This window comes from Gobio gobio, assembly GCF_949357685.1.
Source record: "Gobio gobio genome assembly, chromosome: 15".
Lineage (NCBI taxonomy): Eukaryota > Metazoa > Chordata > Actinopteri > Cypriniformes > Gobionidae > Gobio > Gobio gobio.
This window is the reverse complement of record NC_137108.1, coordinates 26,318,235-26,340,931: the sequence shown is the minus strand read 5'-3', so window position 1 is coordinate 26,340,931 and position 22,697 is coordinate 26,318,235. Positions and strand designations below refer to the sequence as shown.

The following is a 22,697-nucleotide window of genomic DNA, read 5'->3' as shown; positions in this document are numbered from 1 at the left end:
CTTTTCAATTCTCTCAGTGAAACAGTCAATTTAATATGCTTAATGGATTGTGTTTGTGGCATTTAAAGTCTATGGGCAGGACCTACACTGAGAACTGCTTAATTTGATTAGTGCTTCCTAATTAGAGCATCAGTTCTCATAAAATGCATGCATACACACGCACACACACTAAATAATCTTGACGCAAGACAACTGTGAAAACTCTATTCTATGCTTTGAATTGTGCTTGGAGGTCTAGCACATGAAGTGCAGTGAGTGAAGGTTTTGTCGTCTTTGTCTTTGCTGCAGTATATGGGCTGCGTGGAGGTGCTGCAGTCAATGAGAGCACTGGACTTCAACACCAGAACTCAGGTTACCAGGTAATACACACACACACACATTCACTCTCGCCTTGCACTTCCTCTCATATTCTCTCAAATATCCAGTGTACGTATATCCATGGCGTCCCACAGGAGTGATTTAGCCGTGCATTCTCCTCACATCCTAATGCACATGTGCACGAACATACACTCTCTCGCATGGATCCGGTTAAAAGCCCCTCCTCTGATGAAAAATTCATGTTCCTCTTTCAAAGAGTGTGACAGAAAGAGAACGCTGGAGAGGAATGCTAAATTATGACTATTCACAGCCATTTTCTTATTCACACAACCATTTGGTTCCTTCAATTCTCACATTTCTTTGAATAATCTGCATGTATGTAGCACAAAAATGAAGTGTCATGAAAGTGTTTAATAGTTGTTATCTGTAGGACTTGAGACTGCAGAACATTTTCTGTATTGAAGCACATTATTTGCTTGTCCACTTTGCAACATGCAAAACATTTTACAATTCAATTTTGTACTTTTGTGTGTGAGAGAGGGAGATCAGGGGAAGAAGGGAGGCGTTATAATAGCAGCAGCCCTGCTGTGTAACCACAAAGTCTTTTAATAGAATCCTCTGGAACCCTCATGGTTTCCTCCCTTTTCTCTGTGTTCGCGTGTGCGTTTGTGCTGCTGTTGGTAATGGATGTTACACACATTTGCTTCTCAATATTGACAATAGCAGCTGCTCGATAAACTGTTTTCATGCATAATCTTCAATTCTCACTGGAGGGTGAAATGCATTCAAGGAAAAAGCATTAAGAGGGTGTGTTTGAGTTATTGTAGCTTGGAAAACATAACTACGTTTATTTAGTTTTGTCATATTTTAAATAGAATTTTCACGTAATTTTTTTTTTTTACCAATATTACACCTTTTGTGGCTGACCCTATCCCAGAATAAAAATATTTTCATGTTAGGGTCGATAACCAAATAATTCTGTACTAGTTTTTCTAAATGCATAAAAATAAAATAGTAAAAATTAAAACCGTTCATTTTAAATACTGCACTTTAGTCATCACAAGGCTGCAATTTAATAAAATAAATATATGTCCTCCTTGTTTCAGAATGAAGCACGGCACTGTTCACACGATTATAAAATGCATTTGGAAACGTAACATGCATCAACCATCTTCCCTACTGTAACTTTCTAATAAGAAGCGCTTATAAACCGTCTGTTGTCATCAAAAGAGAAGCTTTAAGGTCTGGTGTTTCTGTCAAAATTAAAGCTTGATGGCTTAATCATTGAAAAAAGAAAGAAATTAAAACACCTATAGTATAAATATTAGTATTGTCATTTTACATTTTTATTATTATTTATTTCACAGTGAAATATTACAGTATTAATTAGACCCCCCCCCCCCCCCCCCCCCCCCCCCCCCAAATGCCCTACAGCATAGAGTGGTGCAGGGATGACGTCAAAACTAAGAAGACTAAAGCTGGGCATACACTGTGCGATTTCAGCAAGGTTACCTACTCACACTGTACGAGTAGATCGCATGCAATGTAAAAGCTCACGATTTATGTGCTCACACTGTGCGGTCCAATCGCCGAGCATGACTTGTCTGCTCACACTGTATGACTGAAATATGCGCGATATGTATATAAATGATTATTATTATTATTAGGGTAGGCCTACTTTTATTATTAAATTGATATTGCATTTAATTTGCCCCTGCGATAATGTCATAACGCATTAATGCATAACCGACATGCTGCATAATAAAAGAATAGATAGATTAGCTTACTCCTCATTATTTAAATACATTTTGCCCAATTAAACAAGGAATTATAGGCCTATAATTAAAATGATTATCAGTCTATAATATGTCAGAACACTGCAATAATATCAGTCTCAATGAAAAGTAAGAGCAGCTTTATTTAAAAAAACAACTTGTTTAACACGAAATGGGCCTATACTTCCCTTCTATTTTTTTTCACAATATGGGCCAGAAATATTAAGAATATAAATTCAGACAGTTATAGACTATACGTTATCAGCATATGTTAAAGCAGATTTATCTCGTTTCTGTGAGAATGTGCCGAAAGCTCGTCAGATTTTACTTTCACTTTCTGTAGTGAATAATTGACTAGGTTCGAGACTTCACTCTCACGCACATTGCGTTTGCACATTGCGTGATATCCACTGACTCGCCTTCATGATTTGAAACGAGAAAAAAAAACATCTATATTGCGCCGTGACATTTTGTGTCAAATGATGGACAACGGTTCACATTTCCCATTATAATAAAATTAAGTAAATATTAAATAATAGTAAATAAAAGTAAATAAAATAATTTGTGAAAGTAAAACAATTAAATGAATGATCAAGTACCCAAATTAATAGAAGAGGCACTGGATAGGCTAAACACGGTGGTTTGAAAGTCTTCGATTATCCATTTTACAACACAAACTGAAGGTAGGCCTATGCAACAGTTTGCTAAATTGCTGCTATTTGATAACTGCCTACAGAACTTAAAGATCTTCCTCTATTCGTTTTCTTTCCTGCTGCATTAAAGATGAAATGGTTCAACTTCTGCTTTCGCGCGGGCGCAGTGATGAGAAATAGGGCAATCAGTTCGTAGCTCTGCTTCAGCTGTGCGATAACCTCACGAGGGGCGACCAGAATCTCTGACATGCCAGAAATTCATCCGACCATCTGATTCCTGATCGGGAGAGGTGTATCGCCTCTCGTTTCCCCCTGTACACTGCATGAACACCTCACGACAAACGACGCATGATAAAGCTGAAAAATGTCCCGACCCAAAAAAGAGTCGCACGAGTCAGAATTTGGCTCGAAATCGTTTGCATTGTAGCACAAAACGTCAAAGTATCGTCAAGTTATGTCTATCACAGGCTTTATTTTACTCATAAATTGATAAAACCCCATAGGAAAATCTCGAGGGAACCAGTGGCGAATTAGTCTTCCGGGTTTCGACGTCATCCCTGCACCACACTATTATAATGTGCAGATTTATTAATGTTGAGTGTTTTAAAGATGACAGCCATATGACCCAGCAAGCAATTTTGTGTTTAAGAGAATAGCCTAATAGTCTAAGAGAATAGACTAATAGCTGTCCAAACACAGCCCTGATGTCTAGGCTAAAACTAGACAGAATCTGGCCTGTCAGTGAAAATTGAATAGACGTCTAACCATAGCCCAAGAATAGACTAGTCATCTACAACATGAACTTGTCAAGGAAATGAAACCAAACACCTTGTAATCACTGGTGACTTTGCTTACATACTGGAATATCATACATATCGCAAATTATTTTGGCAAAAACAGCATGTAACTAAATTCAAGGTTATTTTGGCTAGAAGTGGGTTACTCATAGCCAGACTTTATCGGGTCTATAGTTAACTGAAATGGTAAAATGATGGCTATTGCTTGCTAGGGACCTATTCTGCTTATGACAAGATAAAAAAAGAAGTGACTGTTTGATTGACATAAAAAAAAATGCAACAACCAAACTGTGATACATTGACAGATACATTGATAATCTAAGGCCAGGCTTCAGGCAGTAATTAAATCAGACCTTTTACCATTGATTTAAATAATTCTTAAATAATTGTTGTGTTTGTATGCATATTTTAGTGAATATTTATAACTTTCACTTTTCATGCATGTTGCATTATTAAATAACTATTTTTTATTTTTACCAATAGTTTTCATCTTCGTAATAGTTTTTGTTAACAATAGTGATATTTTTAATAAGTAATTATTAATAATAAGTGAACAAGAACATTGGTGTATTTGTTTGCGTGTCTGCCTGTGCCCTGCATGTGTGTGTGTGTGTGTGTGATGACAGGAAGTGGAATGACTGGAGCATTTGTCTAATGTAATTGTCCCTCAGCCATATGAAATTTGGGAATGCATGAAAAGGAGTGTGATGGAAATTCTCATCTAACAATCTAATTATGTTCTCCTCACTATGTGTAGCCGGCGTGTGTGTATGTTTATAACCGTATGTTTTGTATTTCAGGGAGGCAATATCAGTGGTGTGTGAGGCAGTACCAGGTGCCAAAGGAGCTCAGCGAAGGAGAAAGGTATTCAACGCTTTATCTTATCGTACTTTCTCAGACACAGAGTTTCAGCCTTGCTATTTATTTCACACTTTTGTTACTTACAGTTACAGCACACACATCTCACACTGTTCTACGGCCTAACCAGTTTCCAGTAAAAATGCTACTGTTTTATGGTCAACACACAAGCTCAAGTGTTGTCTTTTGGCTGGTCAGACTGTGGCTTTTCAGAGGTTGTTGAGTGCAACAACCGCTTTCAATTTGCTTATAGGGTTTGTGTGTGAGTGAGGAGCCCTGCTCTGGTTATGATCAAAACAGGCCTGTTTCGTGTGTAAGTGAGCAGCAGTGTAACAGTAGCAGACGTTGTGTTCTACTGCAGCTCTGTACAGAAAATAGTGATTTCTGGGGTTTTTTATATTATCAGTAGTATGCCACTTGAAGTCTATAACAGATTTCATCATCATGAAATAAAATTTACATACAGTAAGAAAGAGGGTCATATTCCTATTTAAATGGTAATTTATTTACACAAAACTGAAACTATCCCTCAAAATGTTGTTGTAAACTTCAAAAATCTTCTGGATTCAGGCAGATTTACTGAATAGTAAGTGTTTGTGTTGCTGTTACTGAATTTGGAACTAGTTAATTTTGGTATTTCACATTTCTTTAATTTGTAAAAGCCTATATTACAAAAGAATGCATTAAAAAAAAAATTCTGCTGAGTTTGTAGTTGCATTAATTTGTATAAGGCATCAAGAAATGTAAAAACAGTAATATAGTGAAACATTACACTTAAAATGTTTTCTATTTTAAATTTTACTTGCGATTGCAAAACCAGTGTCACATGATCCTATAATATGCTGATTTGGTTTTCAAGTTAAAAGGGGTTGCTTAATATTTCTGTGAAAACAATTCTATATTTTAAGGATTCTTTGAATAGAAAGTTCAAAAGAACAGCATTTATTTGAAATAGAAATATTATTCACTTTGTCACTTTTGATCAATTTCATGCACCCTTGCTGAATAAAAGTATTTATTTCTTTTAAAAACAATCGTACTGAGCCTTAACCTGAGCTTGACGTGTTACTATAGGCACTGAAAAATTGTGCAGCATGTGTGTGTGTGAGATGAAACAGGCCTTAGACAGACCAAACTATTTAAAAGGTTCTCCATTTCCTATTAAAATCTCATTTCATAAAATATTTAGTTTTCATCATCTTTGTCATTAAATTTTTAGCTTTTCTTTTTTAAATCTGGTGTCTGGTGTATTTTAATGGAGTCTGTTTCTGTGTCTCTCCAGCCCTCCTCTCGTTGTCTCTCCTCCATCTTAGGGAAGAGTAATCTCCAGTTTGCTGGAATGACAATCAGCCTCACCGTGTCGACTAGCAGTCTAAACCTACTGGCAGCCGACTGCAAACAGGTAAGACGTCACACGTGCTCACAGACATTAATACGTTGCCTTTTTTCCTGTATGAAATTCACTGATACCCCCATCTAATGATAAAAGCGGCCTGCGTCATGCAGGCGCTCTTCACAGCAGGACAGGTTGGATTGAATTATGCCATCTCTTCCGAATAAAATATGTCTTAAAAGTGAGGTTTGCAATTTTTGCGATGTTAAAATATGCTGGTATGTTCAGAGACAGCTATAAGCCATTCAAGTAGGTTGATTTCCTTGAAAATTATAAACATTAGTTCTGATTGCAAATTGTTAGCGAAATAACTACTCCCTTGTCAATCATACATTGTGCTAAAATACAGGCTTTAAATTAGCTGGTTCTGTGTGGATTGAAAAGAAAAATCCAAGAATGTGGGGAAATTATTTTTGTTTTTTTGTACTTTTTACTTTATCAACAGGCAGTGACACAAGTGGTCACAGAATATACACTTGAGACGCGTGTTAAACGATGATTTATCTTGTGGCTCTCGTCTGACCATCACGGTTATTTTTTGTTAACTAAAGCTAAGTGTTAAAACATTTTTGTTATTTAAAAATTAAATGAAATGTAAATATTCGATGACACACACAGACTAAATGAGAATCAAAAATGTTACCTTGGCAACTGACTGAAATAAGTTTAGTTCCTCTTTGTCGCCATCTCTGTTCGAAATCTGCAACTGCAGTTATTCGCAGAATTATCAACTTAACGTGATTTGTGCCTCGGCACGGCACAGCGTGGAAGAATCCAATGTTATGAGGAGACTGTGCGGCTGTCAGTCACCGCGCCGGTGTGGATACTGTCATTCAGAATCACAGATTATACTTTTTGAAAGTATGACCAACATAAGAATTTTCACCGGAAAATCTCATCTGAACAAACACTTACTAACACCCACTTTTGTTCTGACCAACTAAGGGGAAAAAGCATTGCAGTAGATTAAATCGCGATGATTAAATCTAACGATCGCTTATCATATCCCGTCAACCATGCAAATTATACTTTGTTTTCAAATTGTTAATGTTAACAACATCAGCATAGTGTGACTACATTAAATGTGTATTAGGGCTACCTGTAGTTTAGTTTCCATTTCTGTGCAGTCTTTCTGTGCAATTTCTAACTGTCATATACCAACAAATGAATGTGGAGTAGATGTGATTTGCTCCCTCTCATAGCTAGCGCAAAATAATTGATATTTACCATAATGCACATAGCAAAACGAGAACGGCACAACAAAGACAACTCTGTAACTGTATGAATTAAGCGAACAAGTGTGCTTCTATTACATAATTTAACCATTGAAATGTCTTGTCCAGCAGAAAAAAGTGGTCTCTGCGTCCATTTTGAACCCCTTTAAAACACGGAGTTCACGCCACCTTTCAATGCCATTTTTATCCTTGTTTTTGCATAGGCCCGGTTTTCTGTAGCCACTCCGAGTCCGAGGGTGCGTCTCAATCAGCCCCCTAGCTCAGTAGTCAGGGCACTGGTCAGGGAGTCAGCCCATTGACTTATGTCCTGATCAGTGCCCTGACTACTGAACTAGGGAGCTGATTGAGACGCACCCCGAAAGTCCGAAGTCTTTTGCATTTTACAACGGGTGAATCTCCAGTTGTCACTGGTGATTGTGTTTGAACCTTTCTGGATTCGCCATCAAATTGATAAGTTTAATTATATCAAGTGCTGTGAGAAAAGGCTATAAATCTCCACCTCCAACATCCTCACACGCAATATAGCCAACTAGCCGGGACACCTTCTTTATGTGTACAGATGTGACGTAATGATGCAAAGACATGCTTGAATTTCCCGCGGAAATCCACCAGTACCACTGGAATCAAAAACATTATTACAAGCTTACCGTTGTAAATCGAGCTAAGATAAGCAGATAGTATTGAACACTGGCTGGTTACGTACTTGCTCAAATTTATTTTGGATAATGTTTTACTGCAGCTTTAAAGCACTAAAATGACTAACTGGAAATAAATAACTAAAACTGACCTAAAAATAAATTAAATCTAGTAAATAGTAATATTTTAAAAAAGCACGTCAACTACTAAAATTAAAATAAAATAAAAAAACATTAAAAAATAAAATATAAAATTCAAAATATTAATAAAAAATAGAATGGTATAAAAATAAGTAAAATAACACTGCTCACCATTTTTGATCAGATTATCCAAGATGGATGTCATTACCAGGTGTAAATGGGGTCTTTTTTGTTCTTTTTTTTAATTGCAATTATTTATTTTATTTTCATTTTATTTAGTGTATCTAAAAACAGACATAGAAGTTAGAAGTATTCTGCATTAGGTCTTCCAAGGGGCAAATCTCTTAAGATATTTGTCGACGTTTAACTAAAATAAGTGTGGTACCCGGAGGCCCAATAGATTTATGTAAAGTTTGCATGGTCGGCAGGAGCAGATATCCTCTGGCTTGTTTACAGCTGCACCGCAGGACTTTTTTTCCTCACTAATAATTCTTCAGTTATACGCCAGTGTGTTTCGCATTAGCGCAGTGAGGTTTATCAGCGTTTGGGCTGCTCAGCAGGCAGCTGACTGGAGCCCAGAATAGGGCCTGGAGTAATTGCCCTGCTGATATGTGTTTATCTTAATGAATCTAAACCATGCAGAATTACTGCACACAACTGCTCTGTTCCTCTATGTTAGACCGCAGTCTCACCACATCGGTCCTCCCCTTGTCTCCCCCTCTGTCCATCCTTTGCTTTCACTCGTCCTCTGTCACTTGCATGTTTGCTTATTCTTCATCTCATGCCCGCTGCACTTTTTTGTCTTTTTTTTTTGTCACATTGTCCTCTTCTCCATCCCTCTCTCCCTACAGATTATCGCCAACCATCACATGCAGTCCATCTCTTTTGCATCAGGAGGAGATCCAGTGAGTCACACCCGTCTCTCGATATCTTTCTACATTTCTTTCTGTCTTTACCAGGGATGTTCATCAGTGGTCGATGACCGGCGTTGTTAATTTCATTGATTTACATTTATCAGTTGTTGATTTAATCAACTGCAGAACAAATCCGTTTAGTAATTAGCCGCGCTGATGGCCGTGCAAAGCCAGAGTCCACAACACACACACACACACACACACACACACACATACACACACCCTTGGATCGCTTTGAAAAAAAATGGCTCAATGTAGACATTGCTAGAGTATTTCTCTTTAAATAAAACCTTGAAAGGGTTTTGTAGTACAGTATGAGGGATGCGTGTTAATAATTAGTATAAGTAATTACAATTATTTTCAATTTATTTAATTATGCATTAATAAATATATGACAAATACATTAGAATACATTTATTTATATATATATGTTATTAAATTAATTTAAATTAAATGTATGTTGTACGAACATTTATAATTTGATTATAAATTAATAAACTGATTATTTAATTATTGATTTAAGTTAATATTAAATGAAATTTAGATTTTATATAATAGTAGTAGTAGTTGTATTATTATTAGGGGCCAAGCACCGAAGGTGCGAAGGCACCTTGAAACCGTTAGCGTTCCTATTATTCTTCTTCTTCTTCCGCCATGGGAGTCTATGGCAGCCCATAGAACCGTTTCCGGGAAAGTTATGAAATTTGGCACACTCATAGAGGACAGTCCGAAGTGTCAACATAGCAAATTTGGAGTCTCTAACTCAATCCCTCTAGTGCCACCACCTGTCCAAAGTTTGACTCCTGTTTATGCTAATAACTTTTGAACCATAAGGGCTAGAAACAAAATTCTCAAAAAGGCTCAATACGATTCGATTGCACCATATGACGTCATTTTCCGTCATGAAAATTTTCCCGCCATTTTGAATTTTCCGAAAAACCTACTTTTGCGAACTCCTCTTAGACGGTTCATCCGATTTGCACGAAAATTTAACCAGATCATCTTGAGACCATGCTGACAAAAACAACTTGGAATTCAAGTTGATTCGTCAAATCTTTTCCGATAAACACGCAAACAAATTTTACGCATCGCTTGCGAAAACAGACTTAAGGCAATATCTCCGCAACGTTTGATCGCATTCAAACCAAACTTGGTACATGTCATCACAAGCATGACCTGAGGCAACATGCTGCGTTTCGGCACAGCGCCACCTACTGGTCCGGAGATACGAAAAATTGCTATTTTTGCTTATAACTTCTGAACTGTTTGTCCAAAAATCATATAAAATCAAGTGGTCTTGTTAGATTCAGGACGTCATGCCGAGTCGTCTGATATCCAATTTTACCATATCGGCCATTTTTAATTATGTGCTAAAATGCTGTATTTTATCAACGCATGAACGGATTGTTACAAAACTCGGTATGGGTCATCAGCACGATGCCCTGAAGGAGCCTGAGAAGTTTCGAAACAGCGCCACCTAGTGGATAATTTTTTTTTTCAAATGCTTATAACTTTGGGTGAGATTGACTTATTTTCATGGGAGTCACTTTTTTTGTCTCCTGAATCCTTGCCGAGTCCAACAATGCCAGGTTTCGGTCTATGGTTTGTGCAGCGTTGCAATTTAGCGCTTAAAAAATGTTAGCTGATATCTTCGAAACCGCTAGTCCGATTGAAGACGAAACCAGCGTCAGAATTCGGAAACATAGGTCGATAGCGATATAATAAGCCCAAATGTCAAAACATTGATAGTAAGGGGGAGTGAAATCCAATCAAAGTCAGGTGTCAGTCATGTTTCATGTGTTTTTTCATATAAATGTCTATAACTCCAAAACGAAATTAGATATTTTCACCAAAATCGACACACACTCACTCCGAGGACACATAAAAAAAATGGTAGGATTGTGCCTCTTGGTGGCGCTATAATAGAAAAAAACATGAAATTTCCATTGACTACAATGCAGAATTATGATATAAAATGCTATACTTTACAAATGAATTGGTATATCATTACGAAACGTTTCGTTTGTGCCATCAGCACCATGCCTTTAAGCTACTTAAAAGGTTTCAAAACAGCACCGCCATGTGGTCCATACTTATAATGAAAAGGCCTCTTGAGGCTATATCTCTGCAATGACATATTGACATTATATTGACACCCTGCTTTGATATATTGACACCAAATTTTGCATGTGTCATTGTTCCCTTATTCTGACCACATCACAACAATTTTCGTAACCGTGCCACCTATTGGTTGAAAGTGATAAATCATTAAATCATTATTATTGACTGTATTTATCATTTTACAGCTATTTTGCCTAAAATCACCTTAATAGGTCTTTAATTGCTCATTGCTGTAGTTGATCTGACACTGCCAGCCATTTTGGCATGTCTTGTCTTCTTCTTTGCGCTTGGCCCTGGTATTGCTGCTTGCAGCTATATTTATTATTATTATTATTATTTAATAGTTCATTTTAATTAAATATATACATATCTTTAATCATTTAGTCGGTTATCTGATACATCCCTACATACATTTAATTTCCTCATTTTCGTCTCGCTCGGGGATCTATCAGCTTCAGTCTCATTCTGTCATCCCTCGCTCATTTGTCTTATTCATCTGTCCTGCTGTCTGTAGTCGTCTGTTCTTTTTCTCCCACTGTTTCCTCCTCTGCTTCCTGCCCTTTGGTGAATAGACTGCCTCAACTAAGGGTTACTTTCTTCTGCTTATCCCTTTGTTCTGTGTGTCTATTCTCTAATTTCTCTTAATGTCCTCCTGTTCATTCTTTTCTTCTTCTCCATCCCTTTTTTTCTGTTTCTCCCCAGGACACAGCAGAGTACGTTGCCTATGTCGCCAAAGACCCCGTCAATCAAAGAGGTAAAAACACTTTCACATTGAATTCTGTCATATCTGTAAGTGAAATGTAAATTACTGCTTTCCGTGTACAATTTATTTGAATACTGAATTACTTGGTTATATATGACACATTATTAATTATGGCTTTAAGTAAAGGAATCGTTTACTCAAAAGATTTGGAGATGACATGTTTCATTTTTGGGTGAACTACAGTATCCCTTTAAGGAATGTCTACATGATGTCTTCATCGACAATATCTGATGTTTGATGATCATTTCCTGCCTTGTAGCATGTCATATCCTTGAATGCTCAGAGGGCTTGGCTCAGGAGGTCATCAGCACCATCGGTCAGGCTTTTGAACTGCGCTTTAAACAGTACCTGAAGAACCCCCCCAAACTGGTTACTCCTCATGATCGGTAAGAGTGTGCGTGCGCCTGGTCAAACATGTAGTGCAAACATTTACATGTATGTCAGTGTGTTTACACGAATGTATGTATGTACATTTATTTAATGATAGTACCTTAAAGCCACCTTAAAGCTTTTGCTCTTTTTTTTCTGTATGTAAACAAGAGTCTTAAATATATGTATGAGCCTGAAAAATATGTCGGTATAGACTCGGTGCGTCTGAAATCACATACTGTCTGAGTAGAAAAGTATGTTAGAAAAGTATGTTCTATATGTGTGTAGTATAAATGTAATCCGGACATACTACATCTGCCATGTTTTCGTTATCATGTGACCTACCAGCGTCAGTCACCTGCATTCACCTCCATTCATAAAATCTCTCCCGCGGCTTCATGGGATAGTAAAGTGTCCATTGTATGCGCACTTCAGTATCTCGCCGGAAGTAGTAGGTCATCCGGGTACTTTTCGCCTACTGTTTTTTGCATACTATATAGTAGGGAAGTATTCGATTTTACAATTTTTTTGTCCATTGTCCATAAAAATCTGCCAGATATACCAAATAAACTTTATATTTAACATACTATCTATAGAAATTATTAATATATTATGCAATGTTGTATCTCAAGAACAGTGTTGATATTGTTAACTATTCATAAGCTAAATCTATTAAAAATCTTTTAAATTGAAATAGATTAAATAAAATTAAAAAAGCCTACGCCAGTTTCACAGACTAGGCCTAGTCTGTCTGTGAAGCCAGGCCTATAAGTATTATTAGATGTAAATTTTAAGCTTAAATGAATTTTTTTTTATTTTTTTTAGAGTGTTTTTTAAATTATTTGTTAATCCTACTGCTGGTTGTTCACTGCTGGTTTCATAACAAAGCAATACGTCATTTAACATCACTCAAACAGCATGCCCATGTAAATATAATATTATACATTTCAAGTATAATAATGTAATAATGCTTATCTCTCTCTTAGGATGGCTCCTTTCGATGGGTCAGCCTGGGAGGAAGAGGAAGAGGACCTGGGTCCACCCCCCGACGTTCCGTATTACAATAACTTCCCGGGTAAACAGCCTCCCCCTGGAGGCCTGGTTGACATGAGAACCCGTCCTGGACATAGTACAGGAGCCACGCTGGTGAGACACATTTCTATGAGCATGTGTTAGTCGGTTAGTTTGATTTGATGAGTCCTTTTGAATCTGTGCACAAACAAAGTAGTTGTTTACCTTTAAATGGAAACAAATTAGTGTCTTTTATGTGTTATGAGTCTAAAAAATGTTTGTGTATCTAAAAATCTATGAAGACAGCGAAAAATGACAACAAAGCAGATCTTTAATTTGTCCTCCATTGTTATATTATAATACAAAATGCAATTAATAATAATTATTATTATTATTTAATTTTAAATTATTTAATATAATCAAATGAATGCTATTAGTTCATGCTACAGTAAGTCTTCACCGGCTGAAAAGCCACCAAAGCAGTCACACATTTTAAACTAGAGCTCATCGTCTTCAAAAGAGAGAGACTTTAGTGAACAAGAAGTATGATTCAGTGTATAAACATGATTTATCATTAACAACCACTAGTAAAAAAATGTGTGTCTCCACAGCCCTATGGACAGACCAGCCAGAATGATATTCACAAGCAGCCTCTACCTCCTCTACCAGGTCAGGTTTGCGCGTGCACACACACACACACACACACACACACACACACACACGCACGCTTCACACTAATAATCCCTGCCCTGTTCCTTTCATAGTGCCACATAGTATTTGTCAGTCTTATATTGTCACACTTCCCTTCATTTCATTTCCCTCTCAGCTGAGACTGTCATTCTGCAGAGTGAGTCAGCGTTTTTTCTGTCACTGTCCGTTGCTCTCTGTTGGATGCTGCCCAAACCTATTACACAGCCCCTTTGAGAGGTGGCTTCTGGATCGCTGGCCTTGCTGACAATAGGACAGAGAATGGCATCGCTTAAGCGCACTCACCTGAAGGTTAACTCACTTTAACCTCACTGTTGGCCTGACTTTCTCTCTCCCTTTCAGTGGGTGTTAAGGAGGGAGGCTTGTTTGACGACCCCTCATACGTCAATGTGGATAAACCCCGCCTCCCAACAGGGGCGGCAGCAGCAGCCAATGGAAATGCTCACAGAGATGCGTTTGACATGAGTGAGTAACACTTGCTCGATGATATTTGAGATTTATGTATTTGCTCTAAAATGGCTTAAAAAAGTAACATATTTTGAAATATTCAAAACATGTTCTCCATATGCTTTTTCAGTAGATGAACAGAAGGAAGAATCTTTTATTATCATTTGTATGCATAACTATAACAATAGAATAGAGCAAGAATATATATATTAAAAAATAATCCAAGCATTTTTCCACAATTTTATTAACTGAACAGAAAGAATAGTGTTTTATTTATTTATTTATTTATTTTATTTGTACATCATTATAAGAATATAAGCATAGTAATAAACAGCAGCACATAAACAATTTTAATATATTACAAATCTCCACTCTGGCTTTATTATTTTGAAATCTAATTTTATTTTGTCTTCTCAACTTCAACTCTGTTTTTGATACTGAAGTTTAAATCATCAATATTGATCCAGTCAAGCCTTTTATTTCTGGAGCTTCCAGAGAAATATTTAAAGGGATTTTCACATTGCGGGTTATCATCGTTCAAAACCCTATTTGGACGGGATTAGTTTTACGAGGGTAGATGGAGTTATTTACCACAGGACGCCTGTAATATTAATGGGCATTTCGCACAGGATAAGAAATCTCTGTAAAACTGGCAGAAGTGGGAGAAGTGTAACTCGATTTACGCACCGCCGCCACCTCCCTGTCATCATGTGCGTATTACATTGCTTCCTGATATCATCTATGAAAGGATATCTTGGACAATTTTCAAAAGGAATTGCAAATTGTATTTTGAATTGAATTGCAAATTGAATTGCAAATTGAATTGCAAATTGTATTTGCAATTGCGTTTTCAATTTGTGGACGCATAAAATGCGACATAATCCAAACGCAATTGCAAATCGCGCATTTCCATTTGCCATTTCGTTTACGTGAACGCACAACGACTGCCAAATTTCAAATGGAAAAGCAAAGTCTGTTTGCAATTGCATTTCCAATGTCTTACAAGTTATGACCCTGCCATTTTGGAATAGCAATAGAAAATCACCTATTTGCCATTTAATTTCCTCCGTGTCCTGCCACAACCTGCACAAAATTGAAATGGAATCGCAATCCCCTTTGCACTTGCATTTCCAATGTCTAACACAGTCAACTGTCATTAAGGCTTGAGGGCGGCGGGGTTTATTGGTGTAGTCTGAAAATAGGCCACGCCCTCAAGTGGAGGAAAACGGGGAATTTTGATATTTTTGTAATAAAAATCAAAGTTCAAACTCTTTGGTTCAAACAAAGTCAAAATGCAGAACTGATAGTAGGCTATGTTCACCTGGCAACCAGAAAAAACTGAAAATAAGAAAACTGACATGACTGCATTCGGTAGACTATGTATCAGACAGATGTCATCATATTCCAGCGGTCCCGGACACAGTAATTCAAATTATAAATAAATACAATTATCATGAGTTAAAATCAGAGAATCTATAGAAACTTGACATGATGTGAGTGGTGAGTGGTGTGCATCAGCATGCGCTGACCCCGCTCTGTTTTTTTTTACGTTGCCCACCACTTCATGGCTGAGTTACTGTTCTTCCCAATTGCTTCCACTTTGTTATAATACCACTAACAGTTGACCGTGGCATATTTAGTAATGAGGAAATTTCACGAATAGACTTATTGCACAGGTGGCACTGGCAACCTATCACGATACCACGCTTGAATTCACAGAGTTCCTGAAAGTGACCCATTCTTTCACAAATGTCTGTAGAATCAGTCTGCATACCTAGGTGCTTGATTGTATGCACCTTTGGCCATGGAAGTGATTGGAACAACTGAATTCAATGATTTGGAGGGGTGTCCCAATTCTTCTGGCAATATAGTGTATATCTATATATAACCTGAATCTGAGTTTTGCCACCGCTTAGAACGCAACTGAATGTTTTTTCAAACACCTCCATACTTAAAAAAACATGGAAAACTACTTTTAAACAGGACATGACAGAATATTTACAGCAGTTCTATTCACATGGGATTGGTATTACCTGAGCTAATTCTTCCGCAATTTTTACATAAGGTAAAAGTTGCTGTAATCTTTACTGACCTTGTCCGTAATGATTATTGAGATGACACATTCGGACGGGCTTAGACTGACCCAGGGCTGACTATTTAAAATGTGAAAAGCCCTTTTTAGTTGTACAGTTATAAATGCTAGATAGAATAACTGAAAGTAATTTCACCAAAGGTCTCTGTCTTTTAGAGCCATTTGATGCTGCTTTAGGCGTGTCGGGAGCAGTGGCGCCCCCTCTGGCAGAGCAGCTGCAGAACGAGCCCTGGTTCCACGGACCTCTAAGCCGCAGACAGGCCGAAAGACTCCTGACCAAGGATGGAGACTTCCTGGTGCGGGAGTCAGGCACCACACCAGGCCAGTATGTCCTCACTGGACAGCAGGGCGGCCAACCCAAACACCTGCTTCTGGTGGATCCAGAGGGAGTGGTGAGTAGGATGGTTAAATATACCACATTGTCAATATATGGGCCTTATTAAAACGCTATATAATTCTATAACATTAATATGACTATTTAACTCCTGTATCTTTCCTTTCATACTTTGTAGGTGCGCACCAAAGACCACCGTTTCGAGAGTGTCAGTCACTTGATTAGCTATCACATGGACAACCGGCTGCCAATCATCTCGGCAGGAAGCGAGGTGTGTCTGCAGCAGCCAGTTGATCGCCGAGCTTGAGAAAGAAGGCTGATTTTTCTCCACCACACTTTTAAGAGAAAAAAAAACTCCTCCCTTTCCTACTTTTTTTTTCCAAAATGGGAGTGTAAGCTAATCATATCTTCACAGAAACACAGAATTTTGTACCGCATCAACCACCGGCCATGAAATTAAGAAGCGATGCAATCATTCTACTTGAAATACGCGATTACAAAAAGCCAAATGAAAAGGCGCCTGAAAGAGAAGCTGATGCGTAATGGATGTGACATCACTTCCCCAACACAATATCATGTCTTGAATTAAGACTGGGGTGCTGCACCTGTAACCATGGCAACAGGCCCGGGCATTTTTAGAGTCGAGAGTTGATGTGAATGTACTAAAAACTGCTGAACCTTTGTAGCACTCTAAAGATTCACATCTAGTGCAATGGGCGAAATCCAAAGACTCAAGCTTCACATTGGTCGTTCGTTTTTTCAGAGAGCCGTTTTGTTGTGGTCGGTTTGTAAATCCTTGCATTGCCGTGGTCTCGAGACTGTTTGGTGAATATGCAAAACTTTAAAGAGAATACAGCGCTCATTCTCCAATCACAGATGTCACCATCCGCATCGAAAGAATCACATCCGTTGTAATTTCTACCGGAATTTCCAGTGTTCCCACCAAGGAAAAACACTCAAAATGCCTTTTATTCTCGCCCTCACAAAACCCTTTACAGAATTCCGGACATGATCCCTTAGGAAAATTGGGGAATTTTGGCCTTTTGGGAACACCCCTGAACATATGTGAAAGCTTTAGCAGCACGGAAGCTGTGTGGATTTTTCCTTATGCAATTAAACAGACGCTGTGAGGAACTTGCGCTGCCCGTTATGAGGTATTACGAACTAGTGTGTGGAAAAAGGGAACATTCCCTTTCCACATAACATCATATATATATATTATCAATCAGTCTGGGAGAAAAGGGACGAGAGAAAAAAAATGAAGTGCAATCTGTCAACATGGGTGCATAAGCCTGAAAAGGACTGAGGGACTGCGGTTTGATATCCAACAGTTTAAAGCCTACTTATGATGTCATTTTAACCAGGAATTTATATATTTGTTGCAATGATGTCATCTCGTCGATCAGCTGACGACATCATCGGCTGGATGGTTTTCTTCTGGGAAATGGAGGTTCTATTTTTCTTTGTCTTTTCCTTGTAGATGTTTCTTCTGTTCGCATTGACTATCAATTTCCACGTGTATCGAAGTTTTAGCTGCTCCAGTATGTTCAGAGCCTTGTTACAAGAGAAAGTGGGAGGATATGTGTATCGTGAAATATGTGGCTTTTTTTTATGGTTCACTATAATTACTCTGCATTTGAATGGTGCATATTGCAAGGGAGACACTCCGTCCAGGAAGAGGAAGAGCACTCCAAACAAATTCAGAACGAGCCACAAGTGCAGTTTCTGTTGAAGCCACAGACGGGAAACACTTTTTTTCATCTTTGTTTGCTCTGATATTGATTGTGCCTTTTTCACCGAACACAGACACACCGATAAAACACAGTCGCCTTTTGTGGTTCTATGGGTAATCATGATACTTTCTTTTCTGAAAAAATAATTGCAAAAATGACACCAGTTTAGTGAGGCCAAGTACAGATTTTGGGAAGGCAGTCTTTGTTTTTTTCCGCACGTTCTTTCTGCTATACTCTTTTTACTGTGCTTAGTTTAGTGCTGATCTGTGGGTCAAGTAAAATCAGTTAGTATCACGTTATGTTGCTTAAACTTGCATTTGTGAATAAACATCTTATTGTGTCTCTTATTCAGAGAGACCAACATTAGATGCCCTGTAAGAGAACATGTAAATAAGCTTTGCCTATGCTAATAACTGTCTAAAACCAGTCATTCACTGTGTGGTTCTGTCAAATTAATCCCTTGGGAATTTGCAAACTCACAGGATTGTACTGGGTGAAAAACAAAGGTGTTAGACTTGACACACTCTCCTGAAGACAACGCCATCACATTGTGTTCATCACACACATCTATGTAAATGATGAGGATTTGCTTAGTCAGATATACAAAGACTCTTATCTGGATGCTTTATGAATCTGAAATGGGCAACTTTTAGCCTCTTTTTAGCCTTTTTAATGGATGTTAGAGTCATCGGTCAACATTAATTCCACATTATAAAATCCAGATGGATTTCAGCTGCAGCTGTATGTAACCAGCACTCACACTTGTGATTTTTAGCCTGTTCTAATTCAAATTTATGCATTGAGTGTTTTTTTTTAATCATTTGACGTCACAGTTTTTATGTGCTGATGGCACCACAGATCTGGTCCTAACTGGTAATGGAGTTTAAACAAAGTGTGTTTATGAGTCTGTGTGTGCGTGGATGCATGCGTACATACACAGAACTGGAATGGTCTGGAATAATCTGGCTATTACAACTCTGACTCGCCACTCAACTGTTTGCTAATTTTCATATTTCACAGCTGCCTTTTGTTGCATGGAAACCCTTCCTGTTATTGTGGTAATGGTGACCTTTGTGTTGTGGTTGGTTGTTTGCTATTTTCTAAGCCAAATGCTATCTTTTTCTAGTTTGCCTATATAATTGTTGCTTCTTTCTTTTTTTAAAAAATACATGTTTTTGATTATTTTAATAAATTGTTTTATGTTGTTGTTCTTTGGGGAAAACATTAATGTTTACACCTGTATCAAATGATAGATTACATTATATAAATACATATATATCATTCACCTATCTTGGTGCGTTTCATTTTACCTATTGCCTTGTTTAGCACAAAATCCTTTTAAATGAAAAAAACTAACATTTATTTGAGCGGCTCTGATCTAGATATGATTTATATACCAGACTGCCTCAATTAATAAGCATAAATCTGTTGCTCAAGGGGTTCAAGGGCCCTAAATATGTAATATCTCAGATTCCATGACATATGTAACACATACAATAACGTTTCATTTGTTAAAAATAGTTAACTGTGAGTTAAAATGAACTAACAGCATTTATTAATCTTAGTCGATGGTTACTTCTACATTTACTACACTCTCAATAATAAAGGTTCTGAAAGGAGGTTTTGCAGTGATGCCATAGAACATTTTAGTGTACAGTTCTTAAAGATAATCTAAAGAACCTTTTTCCACCATAAAGAGCCTTTTGTGTGATGAAAAGATTCCATTGATGTTAAAGGTTCTTTATGGAACCAGTGATGCCAATAAAGTAAGTAATAAGTTGTATTTGTTAATATTTGCTAATGCAAAAAAATGAACAATTAGATTTTGACTAAGGTTAACAAAGATTAATAAATGCTTTAACGCTTTAAAACATATTGGTAACACTTTACAATAAGGTTCATTAACAGCATTCGCTAACATGAACTAATAATGAACTGTACTTATAAAGCATCTGGTTAACATTAGTTAATGCACTGTGAACTAACATTAACAGCTGTATTTGTATTAACTAACGTTAACAAAGATTAACAAATACAGTAACAAATGTATTCCTCATGCTTAGTTCATGTTAGTTAATAAATTAACTAATGAAACCTTATTGTAAAGTGTTACCCATATATTCTAGTGCATTTACTAATGTTAACAAATGATTGGGTAGATGTTACCATTAATTCCCTAAATCAATCATTGTGATATTGAGCATAGGCTATAAGGCCTACTGAATAAATAATTATCTGACACTATCTGTATTTGTGTGTGCACTACAGAGCAATATTTTGACAGTCATTCAGGACCTTTCAGTGAACAGTAGAGGAATTAGAGATGAACAATAGGTAGATGAGAGATGGTGTGAGGCCATTGTGCAATGGCAGGTGAACAGTTAGCTGGCATTTTCCACAGCTGAATAAAACCCATTTTAGAGGGGGCACTGGGTCCGTGTATGCCTGTCAGAGCATAGAGCGGGAACGCAGTTCGCTTCAGGATTCCTTCTTAAGAGAGGTTACGGTTGAAATAAAAAGTGGAGACCCACAACGCACAGCGGCCAACAAGGATCTGGCCCGCTCTCCTCCAGTTCCTCCCTTCAAGTATCGCTCGCGCTCTCCAGCCGACCGTGGAGCGTTGGAGAGAGATGCACCCACAGCGCCCGCTGCCCCAGGCCATGCCCTCCTCACTGGGCCAAACCCTGAGAGATGCAGCCTTGAGGATGGGCCATGGCAAAGGCATGCTGGGAGGAAATGTGTCGTATGGAGTTATCCAGTCTCTTAAAGAGTGCCTCTACTTCCTGCTCTGCTGCTGGTGCATCAAAGAGATCATGGACTAAAATAAAGTAAGTTAAAACAAAGATTTTACAGGTGTTGGAGGTAGGTATGCTATGACAAATATACTATTTATAAATATTTTAAATTGGCTTTCAGTTCAAAACTTTAAGTCATTTTAATCTAGTTTTTCTTTTTGGTAACATTTCTCATTTTCGTTTAAGTTTTGGATCAAATGTGTATAACTTGTTTTTATGTCAGCTTTATTTCAAAAACAGAAAGTCGTTTAAAAATGTCAAGACATGATAAGCGATATTTAATGCTCATTTATACCGATGATTCAAACATTTATTGAAACAAAACGAGGGCTCAAACGTTTGGCCTTGACCTTTTTTTAATTGTGTGCAGTCTACTGATGCTACCATTAGGGGGCGCCCCAGGCAACCCCCAAAATCTACTGAAAGTATTATTCTGAAGACTAGTAAATATTATGTTACTAAACCAGTATATTAATTGCCGGACCATATTTAAATCAGACGTACAGTGTTATTTATTTATGATGCCTTTTTCTTTTTCCAGAGTTTTTGAGCCATGGATGATTCATCACAGATGTGTTGATGCTTTGGCCTGAATCCAGATCTCTTCACTCATGCCTTACAAGCATTAGAGGCTGCGGTATTAATGTGCTTCAAATCTGTATTGTTAAATTGTGCAATAAATAAAAATAATATTAAAAAATGTTTGTGTGTAAATAGCTCAACGAAAAAGGTCCTGATGTTTTTTCTTCTTCTTTCAAATCATGACTGTGTAATGATATAAAAAATACTTGAACAATTAGAGTATCCCATAAATATGCATTGTAATACATACTAAATTCATATCATGCTCGAACTGTTGAGTTTCTGAAGAAGACGTAGGTTGTTCTTATGCAAAACTTGTCACCACAATGACTGGGTGTTCTGCAGTTGGTTAATAGGAGAGAGATATGGCATAATTTTTGTACAGTTGCTAATGATGTGGTTTGTAGCATGTTAATATACAGATGCCAGCGTATTCTGAGTGGTTGCTTACTTAAGTCAAAAAGTGATATAAGCAGAACAGTGATATTGGGTTCACTATGTGGCTCAGATCTCTTACACAAGTCAACAGATAAAATAAAATAAAAAACATTTAATATTTTGTATTTTATTGATAACTATAAAATTATAGTCTTTATTTATTGAAAAACATTCTGTAGGTTCTCAAGAAAAACGGCATGAATCAAATAGTAACTACATAGCCTACATTATATTAAAATTAAAGGATCACAAACATTAGGCTACATTTATTTTTCAAGAGACTTGATCTGTTTTTATTATTAGGAAAAGATTATATTCATCAGAGCAAATGACTCAAATTTTGCTTCAAACAGCCCTTAAAATTGATTTTGAATCTATAAAATTGTCAAAAAACAAAAAAGTCCAAAACCTACAATTAATGAAAATAAATAATAAAAGTAATAGGACACCTCTCTTTTTACGTAACCAGACTTGTTCACCAAGTCATGGATGGAGGGTTGTTCGGATCCTTTTCCCATTTGTTTGAGCACATGCTCCTCATTTTCATGTCACCTGTGTTTGTCAGTCACACACACAAAAAAAAGC

At 37.3% G+C, this 22,697-nt stretch overlaps 2 protein-coding genes across 4 annotated transcripts in view; both read left to right on the top strand.

Annotated features, from left to right (window-relative positions):
- Window positions 1-19,580, top strand: part of shc1 (SHC (Src homology 2 domain containing) transforming protein 1) — a 47,553-nt gene extending 27,973 nt beyond the window's left edge. For all 3 annotated transcript variants that reach the window (XM_079837904.1, XM_079837903.1, XM_079837902.1), the window contains 11 exons: window positions 289-359; window positions 4,344-4,407; window positions 5,684-5,803; window positions 8,657-8,710; window positions 11,543-11,594; window positions 11,863-11,989; window positions 12,959-13,118; window positions 13,595-13,652; window positions 14,034-14,156; window positions 16,387-16,622; window positions 16,743-19,580. In XM_079837904.1, the coding sequence (XP_079694030.1) occupies window positions 289-359; window positions 4,344-4,407; window positions 5,684-5,803; window positions 8,657-8,710; window positions 11,543-11,594; window positions 11,863-11,989; window positions 12,959-13,118; window positions 13,595-13,652; window positions 14,034-14,156; window positions 16,387-16,622; window positions 16,743-16,871 (1,194 nt within the window). In that variant the 3' untranslated portion in view covers window positions 16,872-19,580. The remainder of the gene's footprint in view (window positions 1-288; window positions 360-4,343; window positions 4,408-5,683; window positions 5,804-8,656; window positions 8,711-11,542; window positions 11,595-11,862; window positions 11,990-12,958; window positions 13,119-13,594; window positions 13,653-14,033; window positions 14,157-16,386; window positions 16,623-16,742) is intronic.
- Window positions 19,581-20,927: 1,347 nt separating this feature from the next.
- Window positions 20,928-21,119, top strand: lenep (lens epithelial protein; the record flags this gene model as incomplete). The annotated part of the gene is made up of 1 exon (XM_079836822.1): window positions 20,928-21,119. The coding sequence occupies one exon, from the start codon at window positions 20,928-20,930 to the stop codon at window positions 21,117-21,119; it is 192 nt and encodes a 63-aa protein (XP_079692948.1).
- Between the last annotated feature and the right edge of the window lie 1,578 nt (window positions 21,120-22,697).